The sequence below is a fragment of the Macaca fascicularis genome, chromosome 2 (assembly GCF_037993035.2).
Source record: "Macaca fascicularis isolate 582-1 chromosome 2, T2T-MFA8v1.1".
In the NCBI taxonomy this organism is placed as follows: domain Eukaryota; kingdom Metazoa; phylum Chordata; class Mammalia; order Primates; family Cercopithecidae; genus Macaca; species Macaca fascicularis.
This window is the reverse complement of record NC_088376.1, coordinates 174,506,586-174,531,900: the sequence shown is the minus strand read 5'-3', so window position 1 is coordinate 174,531,900 and position 25,315 is coordinate 174,506,586. Positions and strand designations below refer to the sequence as shown.

At 33.8% G+C, this 25,315-nt stretch overlaps 1 protein-coding gene and 1 non-coding gene across 5 annotated transcripts in view; one reads left to right on the top strand and one right to left on the bottom strand.

The window, feature by feature from the left end:
* The window catches only part of CIP2A (cellular inhibitor of PP2A), a 40,985-nt gene that overhangs the window by 14,965 nt on the left and 705 nt on the right, over positions 1-25,315 (bottom strand). For 2 of the 4 annotated variants that reach the window (XM_005548220.5, XM_045385407.3), the window contains exons 2-12: positions 21,421-21,568; positions 18,884-18,990; positions 18,019-18,113; positions 17,327-17,423; positions 15,501-15,623; positions 15,217-15,362; positions 12,239-12,314; positions 6,036-6,254; positions 4,807-4,966; positions 3,139-3,280; positions 2,007-2,106 (exon numbers count right to left, since the gene is read on the bottom strand). In XM_005548220.5, coding sequence (XP_005548277.2) covers positions 2,007-2,106; positions 3,139-3,280; positions 4,807-4,966; positions 6,036-6,254; positions 12,239-12,314; positions 15,217-15,362; positions 15,501-15,623; positions 17,327-17,423; positions 18,019-18,113; positions 18,884-18,990; positions 21,421-21,568 — 1,413 coding nt within the window. Of the gene's footprint in view, positions 1-2,006; positions 2,107-3,138; positions 3,281-4,806; positions 4,967-6,035; positions 6,255-12,238; positions 12,315-15,216; positions 15,363-15,500; positions 15,624-17,326; positions 17,424-18,018; positions 18,114-18,883; positions 18,991-21,420; positions 21,569-25,315 lie in introns of those variants that run through there. The other 2 variants (XM_065539226.2, XM_074033517.1) reach the window with 2 other exon arrangements.
* Positions 11,246-11,380, top strand: LOC123572057 (small nucleolar RNA SNORA70). Its single transcript, XR_006696397.1, has one exon. It is a non-coding gene; the product is annotated as a small nucleolar RNA SNORA70 (small nucleolar RNA).

Genomic DNA, 25,315 nt, shown 5'->3' with positions numbered 1-25,315 from the left:
TGAACATATTACAGTCTATATTATAATATAGTTTGAATATATTATACCTTGTTAAAGCTGTTTACACTGCCATGTAATCGATACGAACACTAGTTTAAAAAAAAAAACCTGGCAAAGGTTTTGAATGCTTTCAAATGTGCCTATAAAAATTATAACTTATATATTTTCATGGATTAAAAAACCCACAACTGATTGATGTGTAGAATTAATGTTTTTTCCAAGCTATCATTTAAAAGAAAAAAATGGCCAATCACTTCCAAATTAAGGCCATAAAATAAAAAGTAAAATTCAAATTAAATTAGAACATTTAAATTTAAAGAACAAAAAAATACTCACTTCAATCATTCATGTCAGTAAATATTTTACATTAGTATTGTAAGTCCCAAGTCATCAACATATATCCAAAATTTCTGCGACCAGAAGTGTTTCAAATTTCTGATTTTTTTCAGATTTTAGAATATTTATATATACTTACTGGTTGGGCATCCCTAATTCAAAAATCCAAAATGCTTCAGTGAGCATTTCCTTTGAGTATCACCTTTGAGCCTCATTTTGGTACTTAAAACATTTTGTTTTTTGGAGCATTTCAGATTTTCAAATTAGGGATGCTCAACCTGTATTATGAAAAACATATGTTAAATAATGGACAAAACATCAGTTTGACTCCTTTAAAAAATACATTGAGATATTGGTGAAGAAAATATTAAAATATAAATCCCTTATAACTAAAATGTTGAGTACCTTGTAGGTACTTGAGCATAATCTAATGTCATAGAACTGTGATAAGAACAGAGCTTTATCTCCAAAACCCTCAGTGGTAAGCCTCATTATTTCCAGTTCATAGTCGAGGAAATTGAAGTTGAGAGAGGTGAAATAACTTACTCAAGTCTGTACTAAGAACTAGTAGAGTCAACATTTGAACTCAGTCCCTTAAACATGTTCTCAAAACATACCAGTGGTCCCTGCCTAAGGTTTCAGTTTTGGCTTCTACACTGTCTACATAGTCACTAGAGCCATCTCTGTTAAGCTACTATAGTAACTTAATTCACACATTTTTATTAAACATCTGTTGTAAAGGTAGGTGCTGTAGATATCAAGGTAGATATTATTACACAAAGTTTTTAAGAGGCCAATGTTTTGGACTAGTCTCCTACACTATGCTTTAGCAGACCAGACCAAACCAGAAAGGAGTCACTTGGATGAGTGCCATGTAATCAAATTGCACTTTGAAATGGGCCAGTTTTCCCCAAAACCAGGAGACTTCAGTCAACCTGAGTCAGCGTAATAAGGAACTCCCCTTTATTATAACTCTATAAGAAAAGTAACTTTGAAATGACCAATCTGCTTTCAGTTCCCTATTTGTGCTTTCTTCAGCCTTTTTCGGGTCTATAAAGTCAACTTTCTCTGCTTAGCCCAGGGGAATGATTCATTCTATTTTATAGAATGAGGCTGCCAAATTCTAGAATCACAAATAAAAGTCAGTTAGAACTTTGAACTAAATTTGTTGTACTTTGTCTTTTGATAACATCTAGAGATCTTATTCAGCTACTATCATCATTGAAATTCGTGACTTAGCTATTTTCTGCACAGCCCTTCTAATTATCACAATCAAGTCCTTTTCTTCCAGCTGTCTCCCTATCCCCTTAATACCCTACATCAACCCTAACCAAAAACAAAAACCCTAAAACAAATACCACTCTTCCTCCAACGCCAACAGAAACAAATGAAGAAATGTACAACACAAGAAAGGAAAAGGCTGAGGAAGCAGCACTATTGTGAACATTCTCTACATTAGTGTCATGAGCACGTATGTTCAATTCCTGTGAAAGTATATAAAATAACTATGCAATGAGACTATTATAACTGCTTAAAACAACAACTTTAAACATTCTTCTCAATGTCAATTCAGAGAGTTATCTTCTAAAGATTAAGAACATAAAACAGAAATTTATATTAGGACCATTTTTGTATGAATAAACTTCAATGTTTGAAGAGTTTAAACTCACCTGAAGGATTTTGTAGAAGCTTACTTCCATACCAGGAACCAAAGGTTTAAGTTTGTTAATCAAATCAAGAGTTTTCAAAATTACATCAGCAGCAAGTTTGCTTTAAAGATAAGTCACATTTAAATTAGATAATTGAAAAATTTCTTAAAGCTTGTTTCTGTCCAAAATTCTAAAGAAAATGAAAAATCCAACACTTTTGTTTTTAAAATTCAAGATGATAAAGCCTTGTATCTATTGAGAAGTAAAAATCTCAAAGCAATCAACATTCTTATAACTCAAGACCCAAAGAGAGCAAACTGGCACTAATAGCCTTAGTTTAGACAGTGTTTCTTTTACTACCAACATGCTTCAACTTTCTGTTTCAAGTAAGTAGTAGTTTTGAAATACAGTCCATTTAATTCTTAGCTTTGTTACTAGAATATCAACAATAGATGGTAACCTTAGGCAATATAGAATATCTAATATGTAATGAATGAATTATACTAGGTCATGTTCTGAGTTTTGTACCTGAAAGGAGTATACAAATATAAAAAAAGATAATTCTTACTCTAAAGGTGCACAATTAGTGACAATTGTGACATTTGTGCAAACAGAAACAAATCATAGTGTCTAGCACTTAGTAGGTCCTCAATAAAGATTTATTAGATGGACTTAATTCATGGGGGGGTATAAAATAATATCTTATTACCATCAGTGAAAATCCATCATTAACCATAATTCCTGACTTGCTAAGGAGAATTGTCTGTTATTAAAAAACCTTCAGCAGTGACTGATTTCCTTGTAATAAAAAGACCCTTCTGTTTTTTCATGCTTTTCATTTAAAAAAGTAAAATTATAGCTAATTACTGAGGCAATGTCAAAAAGGAGCTCCAGAAATGTTCAGAACCCTTAGATAATTACAGTAAAACAAAACAAACCTAAACAATAAAAAACAACAAATTTAACATTTCTTCAAAAAGCACGCAATCTACAAATTGAATGAATTTACAAAAAATTCATTATGAAAATATGTTTGTTAATCTGTTATACCTTAAGTTATAACCAAAGGATGGTCCTCCAAAAGGATGAGAATCACCACATCTTTTGATTTTTTACTGCCTTGCCATTTTGTCATTAGAGTTCATATACTCACCATAATTCCGAATCTGCAACCTTTGTTCCAAACCCCAGGTCAATCTTGCCATATGTAAACTGTTGTTCTATAAGAGTGGTACACTTGACAGTTGTCAGGATTTTTGCAATGTGCATTTTTAGTGTATCATCTCCACAGAGAGGTAAGTTTTGTTAAGACATACAACAAAAAAATTCTCACTTTATGTGTAAAAGGTAACATTCAGGATGATTTCACACAAATTATATCATTACTGTTGTCCAGTATAATTACTGTTAAATTAGCTCAATGACAGACAAGGAAATTGAAACTCACACAATTTAAATGAGTAGTAAGTGTTAAGAGATGGACTGGCACCAAAAGTTTCTGACTCAATGGTTAAAACAGTGAGGATATCTCTCCATTGGATGTCTGTTTTTTGTTAGCAAGAATCTCAATGGTTCAATAAATATTTATTGAATAAGGGGAAGTTGTTTTGTCATATTTGTATATTATAAATTAATGTAAATAGCAGCTATTTAAAAAGGGCCAAGCTGTGGTCTAATTCAGTAAGAAGGCCCCACTTTAATAATTATAAATATCTCTAAGGTCAAGCAATCATGTATCCCTACTGCAGTGGTTTTCAACTTTGGCTGCATGTTAGAATCTCCTGGGTAGTTTAAACAATCACCAACAAAAAAGCCAACACGCAAACACATACCACCTAATGATTTCAGGGTTTCACATCACTCCACTTAAATCAGGATCTCTTGAAGTAAGGTTCTGCATCGATTTTTTTTTTTAGCATGTTCTCCAGGTGATTTTACATAGGAAATCAGGGTTGAGAATCACGGCTTTAAAGGAAGAAAATTAAGGAGCAGTACCTTAGAAGAGGATATTAAACAAGGTTGAGTTTGCTCTAGGACAGAGTAGAACATATTCTTGTTGCGCTGAGATACAAGGAAACCTGACTAGATACATTTAAGGGATCTGGTTGAGATACAGTGGCTCTTTACTCATAGTAAAAAAGTATTAATGAAATATTTTTAAATTGGGACTTGGACTTCTTAGCAACTCAGAATTAGTTGGTCTATGAAAAAGTAAACACAAGGAAGACCTAGAAAATCAGTATATAGAAGTAGTGAAACTAATTGTTCAAGGTTTCTTTTTAAATGAATGAATTTGTGTTGACATACTTGTCTTTTCTTATAACCATTATTAAAGCAATCATGAAGGCTTTATTTTGAAAACATAAGGTAAAACAACTGAGCTAAAATCATGACAACTCTATCAGTATTTCTTTGTCCACGAATACACAGCACTAAAAAAATGGCACTACTAATCGTCCAGGGGAAATAATTAGCATTAGGCAGAAAACAGTAACAAGGAGTAACAGAATAGTTATTTTTAAATTTACCACCAAATGTCAAATTGTGATATAAATGTTAAAATAAAGCTTCAACAGCATTTTTAAAAATATACCTTAGCTTAAAAGTTTCACACAGAAAAATAAGGAAAAAAAATCATGGATCTTTTTCAGACTCATTGAGAATTTTTTCTACAGTTCAAATTTTAGTTCAATAATTCTAGATAAATAGCATAAAGTGACAAATTACAGTGACAAATAAAGACAAAACGCAGTGAATGCAATACTAGAAAAAAAAGAATGGTTAGTTATATAGTTTTCATGTTGATGACAGTAAAGGATATTTAACAAAACTTCAATGGCCTTGGCAATCCTTTCACATTTTTTTCTTATTAAAGCCTCATCCAGATTTTGTTCTGTGAACTGAAGTTGATCAAGGATTGTAGGCAGCAGAAGGGTGACAAAACGATCAGCCGAGGAACAGTTAGCAGCATCTATGACATCCTGGAGAATTATCCATCACAAATGATTAAAAACAAAAATGGAATATACAATACAGAAATAGTCATCATTGAACTCTAACACTCTCTTTAAATTTTTTATATTTCCTTCAATATGCCATTGACTTAAGTCTCTTGTGAATAAATTTTTATTTAAAATTTATACTTTTATTCAGTTTTGAGGGCTATGGCTTTTTTCTCAAATTAGTAAGGTTTTACAAATAAGACCTTCTTAAACAGACTTTGTGATTTAAAAATTATTCTAAACTAAAAGTATTTACTGAAAACAAATATCCCGAATCTGCTAAAATTATAATAATTACATAATAGACACTGGTCTTAATAGTTTATAACCACAAATAATTTCCATCAAGATCCTCAAAGGGCTTTTTAAATGTTAAAACTGATTGTTAATCAAGACCAAGATAAAATAGAAAATTTTGTGCATAACTCTTAATGAACATATTTAATCACTTCATACACATATTTGTATATAAGATCCAGTTATGCGAAGGGAAATACTTTCAGGAGATATTGGGTTAGATAGAATGGACCTATAAACACGGAGAATAGTAGAGAATACTAAATTGCCCAGATAGTAAGATCTACCAGAATGTGGAGTTTTGTCTGTATCTTAAGTGCCTAGCACATTATCTGGCATGCTCTACTCCATTTCACTGACTGAATCCAATATGCCTCTATTATCCATTCAATGGCCTAATAAATAATAATAATAATAATAATAATAATCCATGCAATGGCATCTATTGCAATGGAGAGACAATGCAACTATTCAAAGTAGTCACGCAACAAATTATATAAATCTTTTAAATATCTTTACATATTACACTGAAATGAGCACTATATATACATAAACTATTCAGCGAAAAAAAAGAAAACACGAATATATATGACTGGTAGAAAAAAACTTAGCATGTCTAGTATGACTGTTAGTAATTGAGATGTTTTCCTCAAGTGTATGAACTGGAAGTTTACTAAGAATGTTTTTGAAGACAAATTGTTAATTGAGAGTCACAAAAGTAGAAAAGTCAATCTGTCAGTCATCCTATTACCTCAAATATTTCCTTGAACAACTCCAGTGCTAAAACAGAACAGTTTTCCGATCCGTCCAAAGGCTGGCTTAACCAGCGCAGTAAAGCCACAGTAGGTTCTAAACATTTAGTATGGCTTCCCAGAGTGGCGCTGCCAGGTGGAGACTGTTCAAACATCATCTGAGTGAGCACATGGCGCAGCTGAGTCACTGAACAGAAGGCAAGAAGTAATTCTAAAACCTGTGCAATATAAAGTCTTCATTAAACATCAATTTCATTGGACTTTAATATACAAAGCAAGTGTATGATGAAGCTGAAAATGCTACATATTTTAAAGAAAATACTCTAAAACAAAACTTAAAAGTTTTTTCTTTCAATATTATTTTTCAAATGTGTGAATAGATTCCAGAAGGTTACAAAATAAACTTATTAATGGTGCTTACTCCTGATAAGCAGGACTGTGAGAACCTCAGAGGAAAGGTCAACTTCAACTAATGTTAAACTCCTCCCACTCCTTCCATAGTACTTAAATTATTTTTAAACACAAACCTGTTTTGCTTATACATGACCAAAAAAACCCTAAAAAATAAAATTAGAATTAAAAATACTTGTTATAATCCTAAAATTCAATAACTGCTATAAAGGATACTGTAGCATAGAATATAAAACCTTCAGGATGGTTATTTCCACACTGCATGCTGTTGGCATTACGATCCTTAGCTCTCCTACTGTACCCCATTTTTCCTCTACTTTATAAACTAGGCCTTATACCATAACATCCACCATCAACCTGTTTATTAGATGTTAAGATAAATTACACCTCATTTCACATACTACCAACCTATCACTAAAAAAAAAATTTTTTTCTTAAGATCTCCTTGTCTCTCTACTTATTTCCAACTTTTTAAAAGTCTGTTTCTTACAAATGATATATAATTGGGATTTGTGTTTTAATCAACTTGATAATATCTGAATTTAAGAGAATCCAGTCCATTAGCATTTACTGTAACAAATGATAATCTTTAATAAATATAAACTATAGCACAGTCATGTGTCACTTAGTGATGCATATGTTGCTTAATGCATCATTAATTTTGTTGTGTGAACATGAGTGTACGTACACAAACCTAGATGGTAGAGTCTACTACATCCCTTTATTGCCCAGGGGCTACAAACCTGTACAGAATATTACTGTACTAAATACTGCAGGCAACTATAACACAATTGTAAGTACTTGTGTATCTAAACATAGAAAAATACAGTATAAAAGATTAAAAACGGTACACCCATATAGGACACTTGCAGGACTGGAAGTTGCTCTGGGTGAGTTAATGACTGAGTAGTGAGTGAATGTAAAGGCACCACATTACTGTATATTGCTGTAGACTTCATAAAGACTGTATGCTTAAGTCACACTATTTTTTAAAATTTCTCTAATAAATTAAACTTAGCTTACTATAACTTTTTAACTTTATAAGCGTGTCCATTTATAAAGTTTTTGACTCTTTTGTAGTAAGAGAAACACACTGTGCGGCTATATAAAAATACTTTATTTACATCTGTATTCTACCAGTTGTTTTTCTATTTTTAAAATGTTGGTTCTTTCTTTTAAAACTTTTTTTGTTAAAAACAAAGACACAAACACATACATCAGCCCAGGTCTACACAGGCCCAGGGTAATCAATACCACTTCCACCTCCACATATTGTCCCACTGGAAGGTCTTCAGGGGCAATAACACACAGGGAGTTGTCATCTCTAATAACAACAATACCTTCTTTGAGAATAGGTCCTGAAAGACCTGCCTGGCTGTTTTACAGTTAACTTTTTATAAGTAGAAGCACACTCTAAAATAACAAAGAATAAGTGGTAACACCCTTATCAAAATACTATGTACTGTACACAATCTTAATATGTGCTATACTTTTATACAGCTGGCAGTTCAGTAGGTTTGTTTACACCAGCATCACCACAAACACATGTAATGCATTGCACCACCATGTTAGAATGCCCATAATGTCATAGACAATAAGAAGTATTTGTCTGTCATTGACTAAAACGTCATTACATAATGTATATTTATTTTTGAATAGGCAATACATTCACCTGGTTCAAAAGATAAACCCTGTAGGCAAGTAATGTTACCAATTGTTTGTGTATCTTACCAGATGTCTGTTATAAACATACAAGCAGATAGCTTTCCATATACACTAGTTTTCTTTTAATGTACACATATAAAAGTAAAAAAACTAATTACTAGTGCAGAGTTAGATGACTTTCCCAAAATGAACATATTCCCCTGTTGATGGCATTTGGATTATCATTGTTACCTATTAGGAGCAGTACTACATTTTGCACACATGTATACAATTCTTTGTGATAAATACCTGTAAGTGAGATTTCTGGGTCATAGTTTATACATATGCCCAGTATTAACAGATACCAGTTTTCATAATTGGTTGTACCATGAGTACTAAATGAGAGTTATGGTATGTTTGCTATTTTCCTTATTTTTCATTTTAATCAACTGGTGGGTGTCAGATGGTATCATACTACCGTTTAAATCTGCATTTCCCTGAAGATTGATAAAGTGGTACAATCACTTCATGTTTATTGACCAATTCAACTTTTTTGCTCAAGTATCTGTTGGGCTCTGTGTTTTTTCTGATATATACATACAGCATAGAAAAATAATACATTTTGGATAAGAGTCCTTTGTTACATATATGCATTGTAGTTATCTATTCCCATTCTTTGGCTTTTCATTCTTTTATTAGTGGTCTCTTCATGAATAGAAACTTAATTTTAATGTAGCCCAACTTACAGACTTTTCTACTGCATAGTTAGTGCTTTTGTTTCTCGTTTAAGAAAATCATTGTCTACCCCAAGGCCATGAAGATACTCTGTTAGGTGACTCTTCTAAAACCTTCATTATTTTTACTTTTCACAATTAAATCTACAACCTGTCTTATACTGATTTTTGCATTTGGTATGAGGTAGGGGGTCAAGATTCAGTTTTTCCCCATATGTATATTCAATTGACTCAGTGTCATTTATTGAAATGACCATACCTTCAAGACTCTACTGTTGTCAATCAGGAGACCATATGCTGTGAGTTTGGTTCTGCTCCATTCTGTCCCACTGGGCTATCATTATGACAAAATATTGCACTGTCTTTAATCCCCTAAGCACCTGACATTTTTAAAAAATCAGTAAATAGCATCATTTAAAAACTTCATGTTCTATTTGTCACGAAAATATAAATAAAACATATATTTACTGATCTCATATCCAGCCAATTTGTTAAATAGATTCACTTAAGTTTTATAATGATTTCCACAGATTTTAGATTTTCTATACTCTCATGTCATCTGAATAGTGAGTTTTATTTCTTCCTTTCCAATCTCTGTACCTTTTTACTTTATCTTGCCTTATTGGGCTGGTTGGGACCACCAATACTAAGCTGAACATCACTGGTGATAATGGACATTCTTTTCTTATTCCTTATCTTGAGGAAAGCCTTCAATAATTTGCCACTTAAAAAGATGATGCAGTAGATTTTAGGTAATTACTCTATCAGGGAAAGGAAGTTACGGTTTATTCCTAGTGTGCTAATCTTTATCATGAATAGGTGTTAAATTTTATCAAATGCTATTCCACCTTTAATGAGATAATATAATTTATCTGCCTTTTTGTTAATGTGGGAAATTATATTAATTTCTAAATGTTAAACCATCTGTGCATTCCTGGAATAAACCTCATTTGGTAATAAGACATGATCCTTTTTATGTGTCACTGATTTTGATTTGCTAATGTTTTGTTTAGAATTTTTGCAATATGTTCATGAAAGATATTGAGCTATAATTTTCATTTGTTGTAGTATCCTTGTCAGGTTTTGCTATCAAGGTTATACTGGCCTTATAATCAAAGACACTATATACTATTATATATTTAAAAAGACACTCAACTGTATCTTCCCCACAAAGATGTATTTTGCTTTCACTGCTCCCCACTTCTATCATAACGTGAATTATTTTTTACTTTAAAAAATTAAATTTTAAGTTTTTATTTATTTTTATTTTTTACTTTTCCATTCTCTTTCCGATTTTGATACCCATAGAATGCTTCTACTCCCCTGTGCTACCTGACCTCCTAAATTCCCTGAGATTGTTTAATACCTTTAGATTCGATTATTAGATTTTTCCCTTGCTGTGTTTCTATTCCAATAATCTTTATTTAGCACTTATATTACAGATTCCTAGCCACTTTATTAAGATCCATTTAGACACTAACTAGAAATAGTTCTCATATTGCATGAGAGTCACTTCATTAAGATCCATTTAGATACTAATTAGAAATAGTTCTCATATTGCATATGAGAAAGGAATTTAGAAATTCTAGGGATCAAAATAAAAAGAAAATATTGTTAAGTAACAAATTTTGTACTGTTTCAACCTTTCTACCATCTTTTAGATCATTGTTGCAAATGATTAGCTCAGTCATTCTAATTTTTTTCTTCTGTAAAAACCTGTAAGGTAAAGGCTGACCTGGAAAAGTCCTGCTTCACAACAGACACAAAAGTCACTTGTAGGAGGATTACAGATCTACATGTGAAAGTTAAAAAAAAACTAGGAAGCTTTTAGAGGAAAACAATGGAGTCCATCTTTGTGACTTTGGAATAGGCCAAGAGTTCCTAAATGGAACACAATAAACACTAAATTGATCTATGTTAAAATCAAGGCACCATTAGATGAGTAAAAAGGCAACTCACAGAATGGAAGAAAATATTTGCATGTTATATACCCTTCAAAAGACTCCAAAATAACTCTTCCTACTTATAAGTAAAAGACAATGCATTAAACAAATGAGCAGGAGACATAAACAGGCACGTCAAAGAATATACAAATGACAAATGAATATGTAAAATGATTTTTACTAATAAAATATTAATTTAAATTATAATGCAATACTACTGTATAGCCATTAGAATTGCTAAAATGAAAAAGTGAAAAATATCAACTGCTGGCAAGAATGCAGACTGACCAAATATTCATACACTGGTCCAACTGACTTTTTTTGAAAACTGTTTCATAGTGCCTACTGAACATATACATATCCTATGACATAGTGATTCCACTCCTAGATATAAAGCTAAGACAAGCATGTCCATAAGCTCACCAAAAGACATGCAGAAAACGGTAAATGCAGGTTTCTTCGTAACAGCTGATGTTTATAAACAAAAGAACACCAATTGTGCTCCTTTCCTCCTGGGGGCCCAGTGTGCAATGGCTGCAAACAGCTGCCTCATTGGTAGCGTACACAGCCTGTTGCTTGTATGGGCTGGCCTAAGAAACCTTAGAGACAGCCCTTTCCAATGTACATTCATGTCTCTGATCTCCTGCTGTCCCCCATCTAGGCCTCGGAGAGGCATTACGCAAGGTGTCTTTGGAAAGCCCCCAGGGCACAGTGGCCAGGGTTCACAGTGGCCAAGTCATCATGTCCATCCACACAAATCTGCAAGATAAGGAGCATGCAACTAAGGCCCCATGCAAGGCCAAGTTCAAGGTCCCTGGCTGCCCAAAGATCCACATCTCAAAGTGGGGCTTTACTAAATTTAATGTGGATAAATTTGAAGACATGGAGGCTGAGCAGTGACTCATCCCAGATGGCTGTGAGGTCAAATACATCCTAAAATGTGGCCCCCGGACAAGTGGTGAGCACTACATCCAAGAGGGCGTTCACTGTAATGTCCCCTTACTCATGCTCACCAATAAATCATACTCCCTGTCCAAAAAAAGAACCAATCTAGCAATCTACAACTATATGAAACGAGTGAATCTCATCATATTATATTGAACCAAAGAAAGTCTAGACAGAAAATATATGTATTATATGCTTTTATTTATATAAAGTTCCAAAATATATATGTATATATACATACATATACACACATATATGTATATATACATACATATACACATATATGTATGCTGTTAGAAGTCAGTGTAGTGGTTAGAGCAGTTACCCTTGGTAAAGTAAGGAATAGGAAGGGGTAGGTACTGACTAAAAGGGACCACAAATACTGGTAACATTCTACATCCTGATCTAGACACTGGCGACATAATTATGTCCATATTGTAAAAATATAGAGAGCCTGTGCATTTGGATTTTTCTGCATTTTACAGTTTTTTAAAAGTTTAAATGAAAAGTCATGTTTTTACATACCTTTGAAGAGGAATCAGGATCCTTTCCATTAAGAAGACCTAATACTTGATTAAGACATGAAGCAAAGTGCTCATATCTAGGTTTAAAATAAAAATATACATCAAATGATAATTATAAAATTGATACATCTAAAGGGATTTATCTACAAGATAAACATAAAATTTATGTGTATTTTCGTTCATCTATTTATTTGGGCTTCTAATATAGAACACACTCTTGTAAAGTTTATACTTAAAACTTGTAATATATCTTACAATTATGATATACATAAATTGGCTCTGTCATTTATTAAAACAGTGATTCATGTGGCAATAAATAAATCATTAAAATTTTCAGTGCCTCAATTGCTGTATTTTTTTAAGACTGTGTTCACTTTATGTAAAAATTCAAAGGACAGAAGAATATCCTAATAAATTATACAGCTACTTTTTATAAAGCACCTAAAATTGCCAGGCATTAAATTAGTCTCTGCAAATAAAGAAGTAAGGGGCAGCAACTCATGTTACACAACTCCAAGAAGTACTGAGGTACCCCTAGCATTATACTCTATGTGACTGATGTATCCTAGATTTGGGAGATGGTGCCCTGACAGGGAGATCACAGTCTGAAGATGAAGGAGAAGGACAGAAAGAGATAATACAAGGTAATATAAAACACAGTGATATCATGGAGGAATGTATGGGACACTATGGAACAAAGAATATTGTCTCAGTATTAAACCCAGACTTGAGTCTTAAAAAAAATATATAAAGGAGAAAGCATTCTAGTCTTCCAGAGGAAATACTCTAGAGGAAATAGCACATGGATACATGAAAGGGCATTTCTAGTAAGCTGGAAGTTCTATTTATTGTCTGATATGATTAGACAAAAAAACAAAATGTATGAAGAAATAAGGTTGAGAGGTTGTTAGGAAACAGATTTTGAAGGGCTATACTGAAAATTTGGATATTCACCTTGAATGCAATGGTAGGTCAAAGATTTTAAAAGGGATATCTGGTTGAAGAAAAAGTTTTGAGCATATTTATAAAGGGGAAGGATCAACTGAATAGGAGGCCCTGAAAAGAGAGGAGCAACAGCTTCAGAAAAGACAAAATGAGACAATCCATAGAGTAACAGTACGTATTTATGAGTGAAACAGGATGAAACTAAGAATTTGGTATAAACATAGGTAAGTTTGTTAAGTGGCAAGGATTTGGGGGAGCTCCAATCAAATGGGGCTTGATTTAGATATTTTTTTTTTTCTGTGAAACAAAGATAAGGTCATCTTCTGCATAAAAGGCAGCAAGAGAAAAATAAAAAATTTCAAAGACCAGTCGGGCCAGCAGCTCACGCCTGTAATCCCAGCACTTTGGGAGGCTGAAGCAGGTGGATTGCTTGAGGTCAGGAGTTCAAGCCCAGCCTGGCCAACATGGTGAAATCCCTTCTCTAATAAAATACAAAAATTAGGTGGGCATGGTGATGTGTGCCTGTAATCCCAGCTATGTGGGAGGCCAAGGCAAGAGAATCACTTGAACCCAGGAGGCGGAGGTTGCAGTGAGCCAGGATCACACCACTGCATTCCAGCCTGGGCAATAGAGTGAGACTCTGTCTCTAAATAAATAAATTTGAAGACCCATTGGAGGAAATGAGAAAGCTGACAAGTAAATATGAGAGGTCTGGCCCAGGTAAAGTTGTGGGATTTTCTCAAGCTCTAATTAGTAACTATGCAGTAAGTTTGACTTTGGAAGAGATTCAGGACAGAGTTATTGTTCAATGGCATACCAGATAAACAAGAGGAGTTGCCAGAGGTAATTCTGGGGTTCTATGATGGATAGAGTATAAAATAGGTAACAGAACTGAGAGATTTACAGAAGAAATGATTACGCAACCTCTTATTTATGCTAAACTGGATTATCTTTTAGTCTTCCAGAAGAGGTTTATTCAAAAGAATTTTTCTGTTTACTATGAAGATGCTGAATAAGCACTCTCTGGTGGCTAGAATAGATATACATGGATATTGGGAAAGTCTCACAACAGATGAAGGGAAGGCAGGTCATGGGAAGGCACTCTGGAAGAAATAGTTCACCTATCTAGAGGTTCCTAAGAAAAGAAAAAGTGAAATGCTAAAGTGAATGCTTCTTGGTTTTGCAAAAATCTGCTGAGCCATATGAACAGTGGTCGAGTTTGCCCTAGTGCTTAGCTTTTATTAAAATAAAACTGTTAGATTCTATGTTTCTTAAACATCACGGACTGTGTCTTCACAGCCTGTTGCTGCTAAGTGCCTGATCATAGGTGGAGCTCAGTAAATGTTTTCTTGTATGTCAAACTCTTTGAAACAATTTTAATTATTTCCTAATTTAGTATGACAAAGCGGCATAGGCCCCAGCAAAATTTAACTTAGAATGCAAAAAGGCCACAAGCTCGTTGGAACACAATTACTACCTGATCTTAAAACATAAATGATCATATGAAATATACTGAGATAGAAAGGACATATGAACATGTGTTCCTATTTTACCTATGAAAAGAGGCACACACCAAAGGAAACATTATCCATTTTTATACAAAAAATAAAGACACAAACATAATGACATCAATGTTTCAACACTATGTTTCATTTATTTATAATTTATGTAGAAATATTTTTATTGTCCCTATAATAAAAATATTCTTTCAAATAATCATAATGCTGCTTAAGTTTTAAAACTGGTTTTAAAATAAGTTAGCCAAGATGTCTATATTTTGGAGAATGGCACAACCCTATTGATCTAAAGCAAAGACTGAAATACACACATAGACAATGACTTTGTTATACTTTCCATTTCAGTATAGGAAAGAAAAAAGAGTGCGAGTAAAGCACATCAAAACATTTTCGTCCGGTAGACTCCAAGTCAGTAGACTTCAAGTTTACTATATTTTAAGAAGACAATTTCGTTTATAACCAACACATCTTGATTAAAAAAAAAAAAAGTTCTAAAATTGACTGAAGTGAATCATACCTGGTGAGATAATCAGCAATTTTAGGATTCTTAAGGAGATCCATCAGTAGGTCAACTGAATACTTTCTAGTTAGAGTGCCATCACCGTTTATGAGAATATTAAATATTAGTTGAAAAGTCTGATGAATATTTCGAGCATGGAATAGCTTAAGGACAAATTAGAAAAGCATATTACATAAAAAATTAAGTTGACACCATCCTAAAAGGTAAAAATAAAAAAGTCTCAGTGACTTTTAAAATATAAGACTAGAAACTTCAGAATAAATTTGAAAAATCGTATTTACCTTTTCCCCCACCTCTTCATTTAATGTCAAACTGGATAATATTGAAAGCGCAAACACAACCACAGTTAAACTGCTATGGGCCAACAAGGTGATAAGAGTTCGATAAAAAGATTTCACATTACTCTGAGGAAAAAAAAGTTAAAAAATAAATTAGAATTATAAATTTTATATTTTGGTTTAAAAAGTATATCCTGCACAGAGTGGGCAAACTTTTTTAAACATCATTATCAACTCTATTAAATGATTCTTGCATTTAAAAGATAAATGTTTTACAGAAGACATTTAGATCAGAGATAAATTTAAATTCAAAAATTGTTATATACAGAGTACCCAGAGAAAAAAATAATTTGGTAAATGTGTGCAAATGAGTGGGAGATAAATATTTCCATAGTTTTGTCACCTTAGAATAAATAATTCAATGATGGTAAATCAGGGTGTCAATTCTAATAAAGGGATACATGCAGAGTGGAAACAAAAGAGCTACCTTAAATACTGCAGGAAAAGTTGTTGAGCATTTGTGTTAACAAAAGAACTGTAATGAGGAACTCATAATTGTGGTGAAAGCAAAAAAAATTCAGCAAATTTAAGAATTTGTTTTACATTACACACCGTGGAGCAGCAATTAACTTTGCCATATTTGCTGCTGATTATCATTTAGATTTAAGAGATTGCAGGTGTGAGCGAGATGGGTACTTTCTATATTGCTGACAGTCGTATAGATAGACACAATCTTGGTGAAGAAGTTTCTACACATGGAACTATGAGCAAATGTTTATTCTTCCTTATATTTAAGTGTTTCCTAAATATGAACTTTTTTTTTCAATTCAGAAATTGAAACACACACACTATACATACATGTGCGCGCGCGCGCACACACACACACACACACACACACACACACAGTAACTCCACCTACAACGTAGGACCAGGGTAGAAAAATGTAGCACTTGAACAAGTGAGATATTAAATTTAAAATCAAACAGGTAATGCTGAATAGCACAGCAGGGAAACTGTTCACAAAGCACCTTAAAGAATCACTAACTTGCTTGATTTAATATACTTTTTTTTTTTTAGGATGTAGTCTTACTCTGTCACCAGGCTGGAGTGCAGTGGCGTGATCTCGGCTCACTGCAACCTCCACCTCCCGGGTTCAAGCGATTCTACTGCCTCAGCTTCCCGAGTAGCTGGGACTACAGGTGTGTGCCACCACGCCTGGCTAATTTTTTTTATTTTGGTAGAGACGGGGTTCATGATGTTGGCCAAGATGGTCTCGATCTCCTGACCTTGTGATCCGCCCACCTCGGCCTCCCAAAGTGCTGGGATTACAGGCGTGAGCCACTGTGCCTGGCCAATTTAATATACTTCTAAAAGTGATTCAGTTAAATTCATTTGTGTGTCTTCACTTATCACAAGTACTGTTGGTTCATACTGAGCACTAAACTCATGAATCTTTCTGTTGGAGTTGCCATTGATTTTGTGGAAACACAAGACTGAGGTAAATGGGACTGCCAGTGATGTGCCTCCCTTCTAAGAGCACAAAATAATTTAGTAATTCTTGTACTACTCAGTGTATTTTGGGATGCCATGCTAAGGAAAACTTAAGTATTTGCATTAACCATTAACACACAGCCTTCAATACAACATACAGGAAGGCTGAAGTGCTTCAAGTTATTTATATGTCAATCTGACTCTTAATTTTGATGGGTCAGCCGGTAAGACACAGAATCCTTGTTCAAATTTGTTTTAAAGAAAAAGATAAATACAATTTTCTTTAAGCAGAGAATCTACCATAAAACAACAAAATCAAAAAGAAATAAACTTCTTACCAATGTCTTTATGTGTGTTTGAACAGAAAGATTGTGCCGACAAAGATTTGCCAATAATCCTAGACAAGGCATTTTTAACTCATCTTCAGAAGATTGACTGTTGTTTTACATTAGTGTTTTGTTTAAAGAAAAAATAGTAAAAGAAAAAAAGCATTAACGTCATTCTAAGTCAAAACGATATAGTTAAGTTTATACTTTTCCTTTTTACAGGCCAAAAAAAAAAAAATCTAATTAACATGAGAAGCCAGGGAAACTCTAAACAGTATTGATCATTTATCTCTTGTTTTAAAACCAAATTACCCTATTCAATTCCATCATGAAAACCTGGAAATAACTGTCAGCGGGGACCACGTGCTGTTTCATCAGTATATTTTCCTACAAGAATAACTACACAATTTTCAGTTTCAGCAATTTTCTTCTGGCCAAATCAATTCAGTCCATACATTTTTCTTATGAAAATTAAAGCTGCTTTACAATTTTTTTCCTTTTTACATTTTTTCACCAATGAATGAGGTCACATACTTTTACAACTTTTGATCCTTAAAATCATCTGGGCAGAACAAATAAGAATCGGAGTCTCACTCAATTTACATAGTTAGAAAATATTATCTAAGAAAATTGATCTAGCACATGGTTATAGTTTAAAAATAAACAAATAGACTATTTGGTTTTATGTTTGATTGCATACTCACATGTGATCTATCAGGAACGTAATTAATTCATCTATATTGGCACCAGAATAGAAAATTTTGACATTATATGTTAACTTCTGTAGAAGTTGAATGCACTGAGAATAAGAAAATAGTTATAAATATAAACATATAAAAACATCGCCTGCTTAAAATAATGGACTATCAGACACATTCTGAGCATGTCCTTTTCCATTACCTAAAACAATTTTTTAAAAAAACACATATAAAGTAATGCAAGAACTTTAGGGCTCTTCTCTCAATTCACACATTTCTATGTATTCTGTCTCAGAACATAGTTATCAACCTTGTTCACTTAGTCATCTTAAACTTGAATGCAGGTTGAAACACATGTAGTCCACCAATTAGAAGATACCCTTCTTCACATTTTATCATCTCTAAAACTGCATGTCAATTTGTGATGTTTTTCTTTCTTACAACTGATGACATTTTAGAGTCAATGAAATATGAAGAGCTTTGAATCTATATTAAATAAACTATATCTATAGCTTTAATTTTTGTAGAACGTTTCCTCCACAGACTGAGACTAGATGCCAACTCACATTACAATTTTAATATAAATAGCTTATGTCTCAAAACACAGACATCTGTGTTTATAAGTCAAAGCAGTTACAATGCAGATTTGTTTTTCTTCAATAATGGTGCTAGAAATGGATAAGCTCCTCTTCTCTAGAAATATTTAAATTGTAGTATGTGTGCAACCAGCTTTTAATCAGATGAACTGTGCCTAATTATGTAGTATTTATTACATAGCACATATACACTGTAAGTCAGCAGTTTATGACAGAAACTATCAATTTTGATCTGACAATAAGGAAAGGGGAATATACTGTGTGGGTGTGTATACCTGCAAAAACACCGAATCAGTGTGGCTGCTCCGACAAACCACTCCTGCCAGCACACTATTCAGATTATATGTATTCTGAAGACAATCTCTGGTTTCATTGTCTACAGCTGTAAGTTAAAATAAAATAGCACAAAATATATCATTTTCTTATAAGGTTTTCACAGATAATTCATACAGAATTTATTTCATATGACTTTATCATTTAAAAAGTATGATATGGCTGTTTTCTTTTCCATAACCCTCTAATTCAGAAATTCAAACGATTTCTCTATGTAAAATAAACTAGTATCAAAGAAAAAACTTTACACATTTGTAGCAAGCTTTTTCTTTGATACTAATTTATTTTAGTATCAAATTAAAATCTCTTACTTTGAATATTAAAAGATTGTCACTTTATGGTATATTTACACAATGGAATACTATTTGGCTATATAAAAGAATGCATGTCATTTGCAGCAACATGGGTGGAACTGAAGGCCATTATGTTAAGTGAAATAAGCCAGACACAGAAAGAAAAATATTGCATGTATTCATTCATGTGTAGGAGCTAAAAAAGTTGATCTCATGGAAGTGGAAAATGACAGTTACCAGAGGCTGGGAAGAATATGGGTGAGTATGTGGTGATGGGAAGGGTGAGGAGGGGGAGCCGTTAGTGGGTGAGATGAAGACAGATTGGTTAATGGATATAAACACACAATCAGATGGAATAAGTTCTAATGTTTGATAGGAGAGTAAGGTGACTATAGTTAACAATGTATTGTATATTTCAAAATAGTTACAAGTGAAGACTTGAAATGTTCTAAATACATAGAAATGATAAATCTTTGTTTGTGATGGATATCCTAAATACCCTGAATTGATCATCACATACTCTATGCAGGTAACAAAATATCATATGTACCCCATAAGTTTGTATAAATATTATGTATCTGTGAAAAAATTTAAAAAGATTATCATTTCAATTTTTTTGTAAACTCCAAATGCTTCTAAAGTATAAATGTTGGAAGTGACTGGCATATTCATTCAAACTGTTGGTGGATGTTAGAAGTGGAAGAATCTTTTTGGAAAGCAATTTAGTAATGGTTATCAAATTTTAGAATGATCTAGAAATTCTAAAGGAATTTACTAGAAACACACTAATATTTGAGCAAAATTACATAGAATGTTCACTGCACTATTGATTCCAATACCAAAACTTAAAGAACTTTGAGTATCCACTATTAGGGGAATAGTTGAATAAATTACAGTACCCTGTAATTATGGCACTAGGCAGCTATTACAGACACCGATATGGAAAGAAACATCTGGTGTTCCACAACACCATTTGTGCTAAAAACAACCAATTAAAGATCCAAAATTATGGTTTTGTTACAGCATAGAAAAATATCTGCAAAGAGACATATCAAGCCATGAAATGAGATTATATCCCCAAAGCTGAAAAGATGAGGGCTGGTGGTAATGGGTACAGGCTAATCCCATTTTACTCTATGCCTGGGCTGTCTAATTTGGCAGCCACTAGCCTTCATGTGGCTATTTAAATTGAGATTAATTAAAATTAAAGATTCAGTTCCTTAGTCTATTACCCACATTTCAAATGCTTAATAGCTCCATGTGGCTAGTGGCTGCTATATTGGATAACACAGTTTTAAAACCATTCTGTCACTGAAGAAAATTCTATTGGACAATGCTGCTCTGTGTTAATACTTCTGGATCACTAGAATTTTTTAAACTATGCATATATTATTATTATAATCACACAAAGAAATATCCCTACTGCTCTGCCCCAAATTGGGGTAAAGTGACCACTAAATGAACATTCAAAAACCAGGCCGGGCGCGGTGGCTCACGCCTGTAATCCCAGCACTTTGGGAGGCCAAGGTGGAACACAAGGTCAGGAGATCGAGACCATCCTGGCAAACACAGTGAAACCCCGTCTCTACTAAAAACACAAAAAATTAGCCAGGTGTGGTGGTGGGCGCCTGTAGTCCCAGCTACTTGGGAGGCTAAGGCAGGAGAATGACGTGAACCTGGGAGGCGGGGCTTGCAGTGAGCAGAGATTGCACCACTGCACTCTAGCCTGGGCAACAGAGCGAGACTGTCTTAAAAAAAAAAAACTAAAGATATGGTGAAAAGATAGAAAAACTAACATCAGTACTTTTACCTTTAGTTCTAAATTCAGTGTAATCTATTACAAAAGATGATTCTTTGATCAGTAGCTATGACTTTCTAGTGGTGTATTTAATACTGACATTACGTGTGGGGTTTTGTTTTTTAATTCGAAAGTAGTCCAGTATTTCCCAAAGTGCATTCTTCTCTGTAGAACACTGAACCTTTCACACGCTTCAGATTCCTTGGTCCAATATTTTTAGAAATGCTGCATAAAATATTTCCCTCTTTCAAAAGATTCAAAATGAGCATTAGATTGAGAAGTCTTTGAAGGCGAATCATTCTTTAAGAGATTCTATAACTAAGCCTGCACTTTAAAATATTGTTCATACATCTTCCAAAAACTAAAAAAGAGAAATTAAATGCATTACCTAGTTGAGACAGCAAACCAATAATACTTAAGATCAGTGAAGCACTTATGTTGGGGTCTTCAAGTAGCTCTACAAGGCAACTCAAGCATTCACTTGTTAATATCTGATTTGATGTAAATAGTCGTGTGAGTTTCTGTCCAGAAATTACCTATAAAATAGTAATCAAAATGTGTTGGTTAAGAGATGGCAATTTTTATCTCTTCTCCATTTCAAATACACTCAGTTCCTTCAAAGTGCCACTGCTACCTTCCCAATTTAAAAATTTCACACATGTTGTGAAAAATTCACCCCTGCCTAGTTTACCTATCAATTCCCTAATCCCTCCCTCACTAGCTAAAGTAATCATTTGGATCTCAGTTTAAAATAATTTCCACCAGGAAGCTTTTCTTAGCTTCTTACACTATCTCGGTTAGGTCTGCCTATTATACTACCCTACAGTACATTATATTTCTATTTCCTAAGTTAGCAAACTTTTGAGTTCCTGGCAATATTTCTCCTTCACACTACATTGAACATGCAATGAAGGCATAGCCTACAAATCTGCACTTTACTACCAATATATTTACTTTGCAAATAAATTCTAGTACATTCTACTCACTTTGAGGGAGAAAAATGAAAAATGAAGCCCAGAGGGTAGCTATGGGATTATTCCTTCTGCTCCTTCCCAAAGACAATAGGTGAGCTCAGAAGTTAAGGGAGTACAAAGAAGGAAGTGAAAAGTGAGTCTTTTTTGAAGTAGCAGGCAAAGCATTGAAAAATTTTATTTCTGATTATTCCATTTTCTTTTACTTTCTTGTAATCTATAAGTCACATACATGCATGCACAGACACACACACACACACACACACACACACACACACACAGTGAGAGAGAAGAGAGGAGGTAAAGCTGGAACTGAAGGCCAAAAGTAGTTGTCACAAAGCATGAATTTTCAACACACTTTAGAGATGTATTTATTATAAAGCATATCTTTTCTACAAAGATAGAAAAACCATTAGTTACCTTAGAATAAGACTAAATCTGTCCTGAATACTTATTTTAATAAGATCAAGCCTAAGCAGGCTGCTTTAGCATCCCTCTAAACTTTCCTTTCTGTATCCTCCCTTTGTTCTCTCACCCACATCAGTTTTTCTTCTAAAGCTTTGCTGATAAAAGTTTCACATTATCTGTTCCCAGGGAGTGTTTTAACATTACTAAAGTCTATAAGAGAAAAAATAAGTCCAAATATGAAAGTACAGACACCAGTAACAGATATTCTGGGGTAGGAAATACTCTGGGCATTACCCTGTTGCTTATTTATAAATCTAGCTCTCCAGAGGAAGACATTTTCTGTTTTAGAAATGATTCTCTACAGGATTGGTCCTGTATCTCAATGACATAAATTGTCTAACACGTAATAATTATATGTACTAGGTAAAATAAAAATTGCTTTACAAGTTTTTCCCTTTACTCATATACACTGAATGTCTTAATACAAAGATAATTTATTTTAATAATAACTAATACTTATATAGCGCTTATTCTGGCCTAGGCATCGATCTAGGCACTTTACATATGTGAACTCTTTTCATCTTCATAATAACTCTGTAAGGTAGGTACCACTATTTTGTTTTGCAGATGAGTAAACTGAGGCACACACTGATAGTAAAGAAGCACAACTGGAATTCATACCCAGGCAGCTTGGTCCCTGAATTCATGCTTTTAATCACTACACAAAATTAGTGCTATGAAATACCATCATTAAAAATCAGATTAGCTCCGCTTTGCCAGTCATCAAACATTCAAAGCCTACACTCTGCATGGGGCTATAAAAAAGGGTGGGAAAAGTACAGAAGAATGAATAATCTCCTTTCACATGATACCTATCTCTCTCTGCATACTCAGATCTCGCACTCATGAAGTCTGCACAAAGACATTCACCATTAAAAATGCAAATACTGTCAACCAAAATGGTTAAAGTTAAGAAATATGAAAACATCAAGGTTTGGTGTGGATGAGTGATGGCAAATTTCACATATTGCTAGTGGGAAGGTAAAATGGCCTATTTCAGAAAATTGTTTGACAGTTTCAACTAAAACAGAACACAGGCCTTCTCAATGCTCTTAACAATTCTACTCGTAAGTATATAAATGTGTGCATATATCCACAAAAATGTATGAAATGTCTCAACAGCTTTATTCATAATTCCACCCAGAAATGTAAACAACCCAAATGCCTATCAACAGGCAAGTATATGTAAACTGTGGTACACTTATACAATAGAACTCTACATGCAATAATAATAAAAAAAAAATGAAGTAGTGGTACCTGTGCAACATGAATTTCACAGATTATATTGAGTGGAAAAGGCCAGACACAAGAGTACATACTGTATGAGTCTACTTACCTGAACCTTATGTGAAGGGGCAATGAAGAAACCCTATGGGGCTAGAAATATTCTATATCATGATACAGGTGGTAGCTACTACTCTACCTATATGTTAGTTACCAATATGGTAGCTACAGTACCTATATATTAAAAACTATCAAACTCTTCACTTAAGATTAATGCACTTCATGCTCTGTATGTGTTATCTCTTAATTACAAAAAGTCCTTTGTAGTAGTAACCTGAAGCCAGTGCTCTTCATACCTTTGCAACAACGGTAGAAGAGTTTTCTGTAAACCCCTTGAATGTTTAGGAATACAGTAAAGGCCCCATCCCATATTTTGTTTAAGTCTCTCTCTTTTTTTGTTTTTTTGAGACGGAGTCACGCTCTGTCACCCATGTTGGAGTGTTGGAGTGCAGTGATGCGATGTTGACTCACTGCAACCTCAGCCTCCTGAGTTCAAGCGATTCTCCTGCCTTAGCCTCCTGAGTAGCAGGGACAACAGAGAGACGCCACGCCCATATAATTTTTGTATTTTAATAGAGATGGGGTTTCGCCATGTTGGCCAGGCTGGTCTCGAACTCCCGACCTCAGGTGTTCCGCCCGCCTCGGCCTCCCAAAGTGTTGGGATTTCAGGTGTGAGCCACTGTGCCTGGCCTTAAATCTCTTTCAATGCACAACCTACCTGTTTATTCAAAGAAAGGTAATGTTTCAGAACGGCATACAAAATGCTTAACTCCCAATTTTTAAAATAAACTGACGGCCCTGCTTATTCTGCGGCTTCTGGAGTCTATGCTAATTCAGAAGCAAAGCCTTAAGCATTTAATAGCTAACATCTTAATTATTAGGTTTGCAGATACTTCCTAAGTAATGAATGAAAAAGAGAAAACAAATGTACTTAGGAGATGGGCACGTGAAGTAGGGAGAAGAGGAGCACCAGTGAAGCTCAACAAAGACAGACACATTTAATACCACAGCAGATTCACTAACACCTGCTGTTGCTCTACTACTTGAAATCATTTTTTTTTCTGTAATATTTTACAAATCTTTGTCACATTAGTCTTTTGTCATAGGGTTAATATAACAAATACAATATATTTTAAAATTATGTTCAATTCTGTCTTAACAGAAGAAAGCCGTGACACAGAGAGTTAAAATAAGCCTTAACTCAGCTTTAAAAAAATTAAACTGAGGTCAATGTTAGTCTGAATTCCGTAAATGCAAAACAAATGACAGCAGAAGATTAAGATCCTAAAACAAATGGTATCGTCTGAACACATATCACTAGAACTAACAGAAAAAAAGGCAATTCAGCATTCTAGGATTAAAAAACTGTGAGCAATGTATTTTGGTAAAGAAAAAGGATTACGCTTACTAGGAAGGGGAACTGCTTCTTAAGGTTGAAGTAATGTTTTTCAAGTTTGAGTTCAACCCGAGTTCAAATAAGAGCAGGAAGCAACAAATTCAATTATAGATTACCGAAGAGCAAAACCAAGTTTTAATCATGACTTTCCGTCACTGAGAATA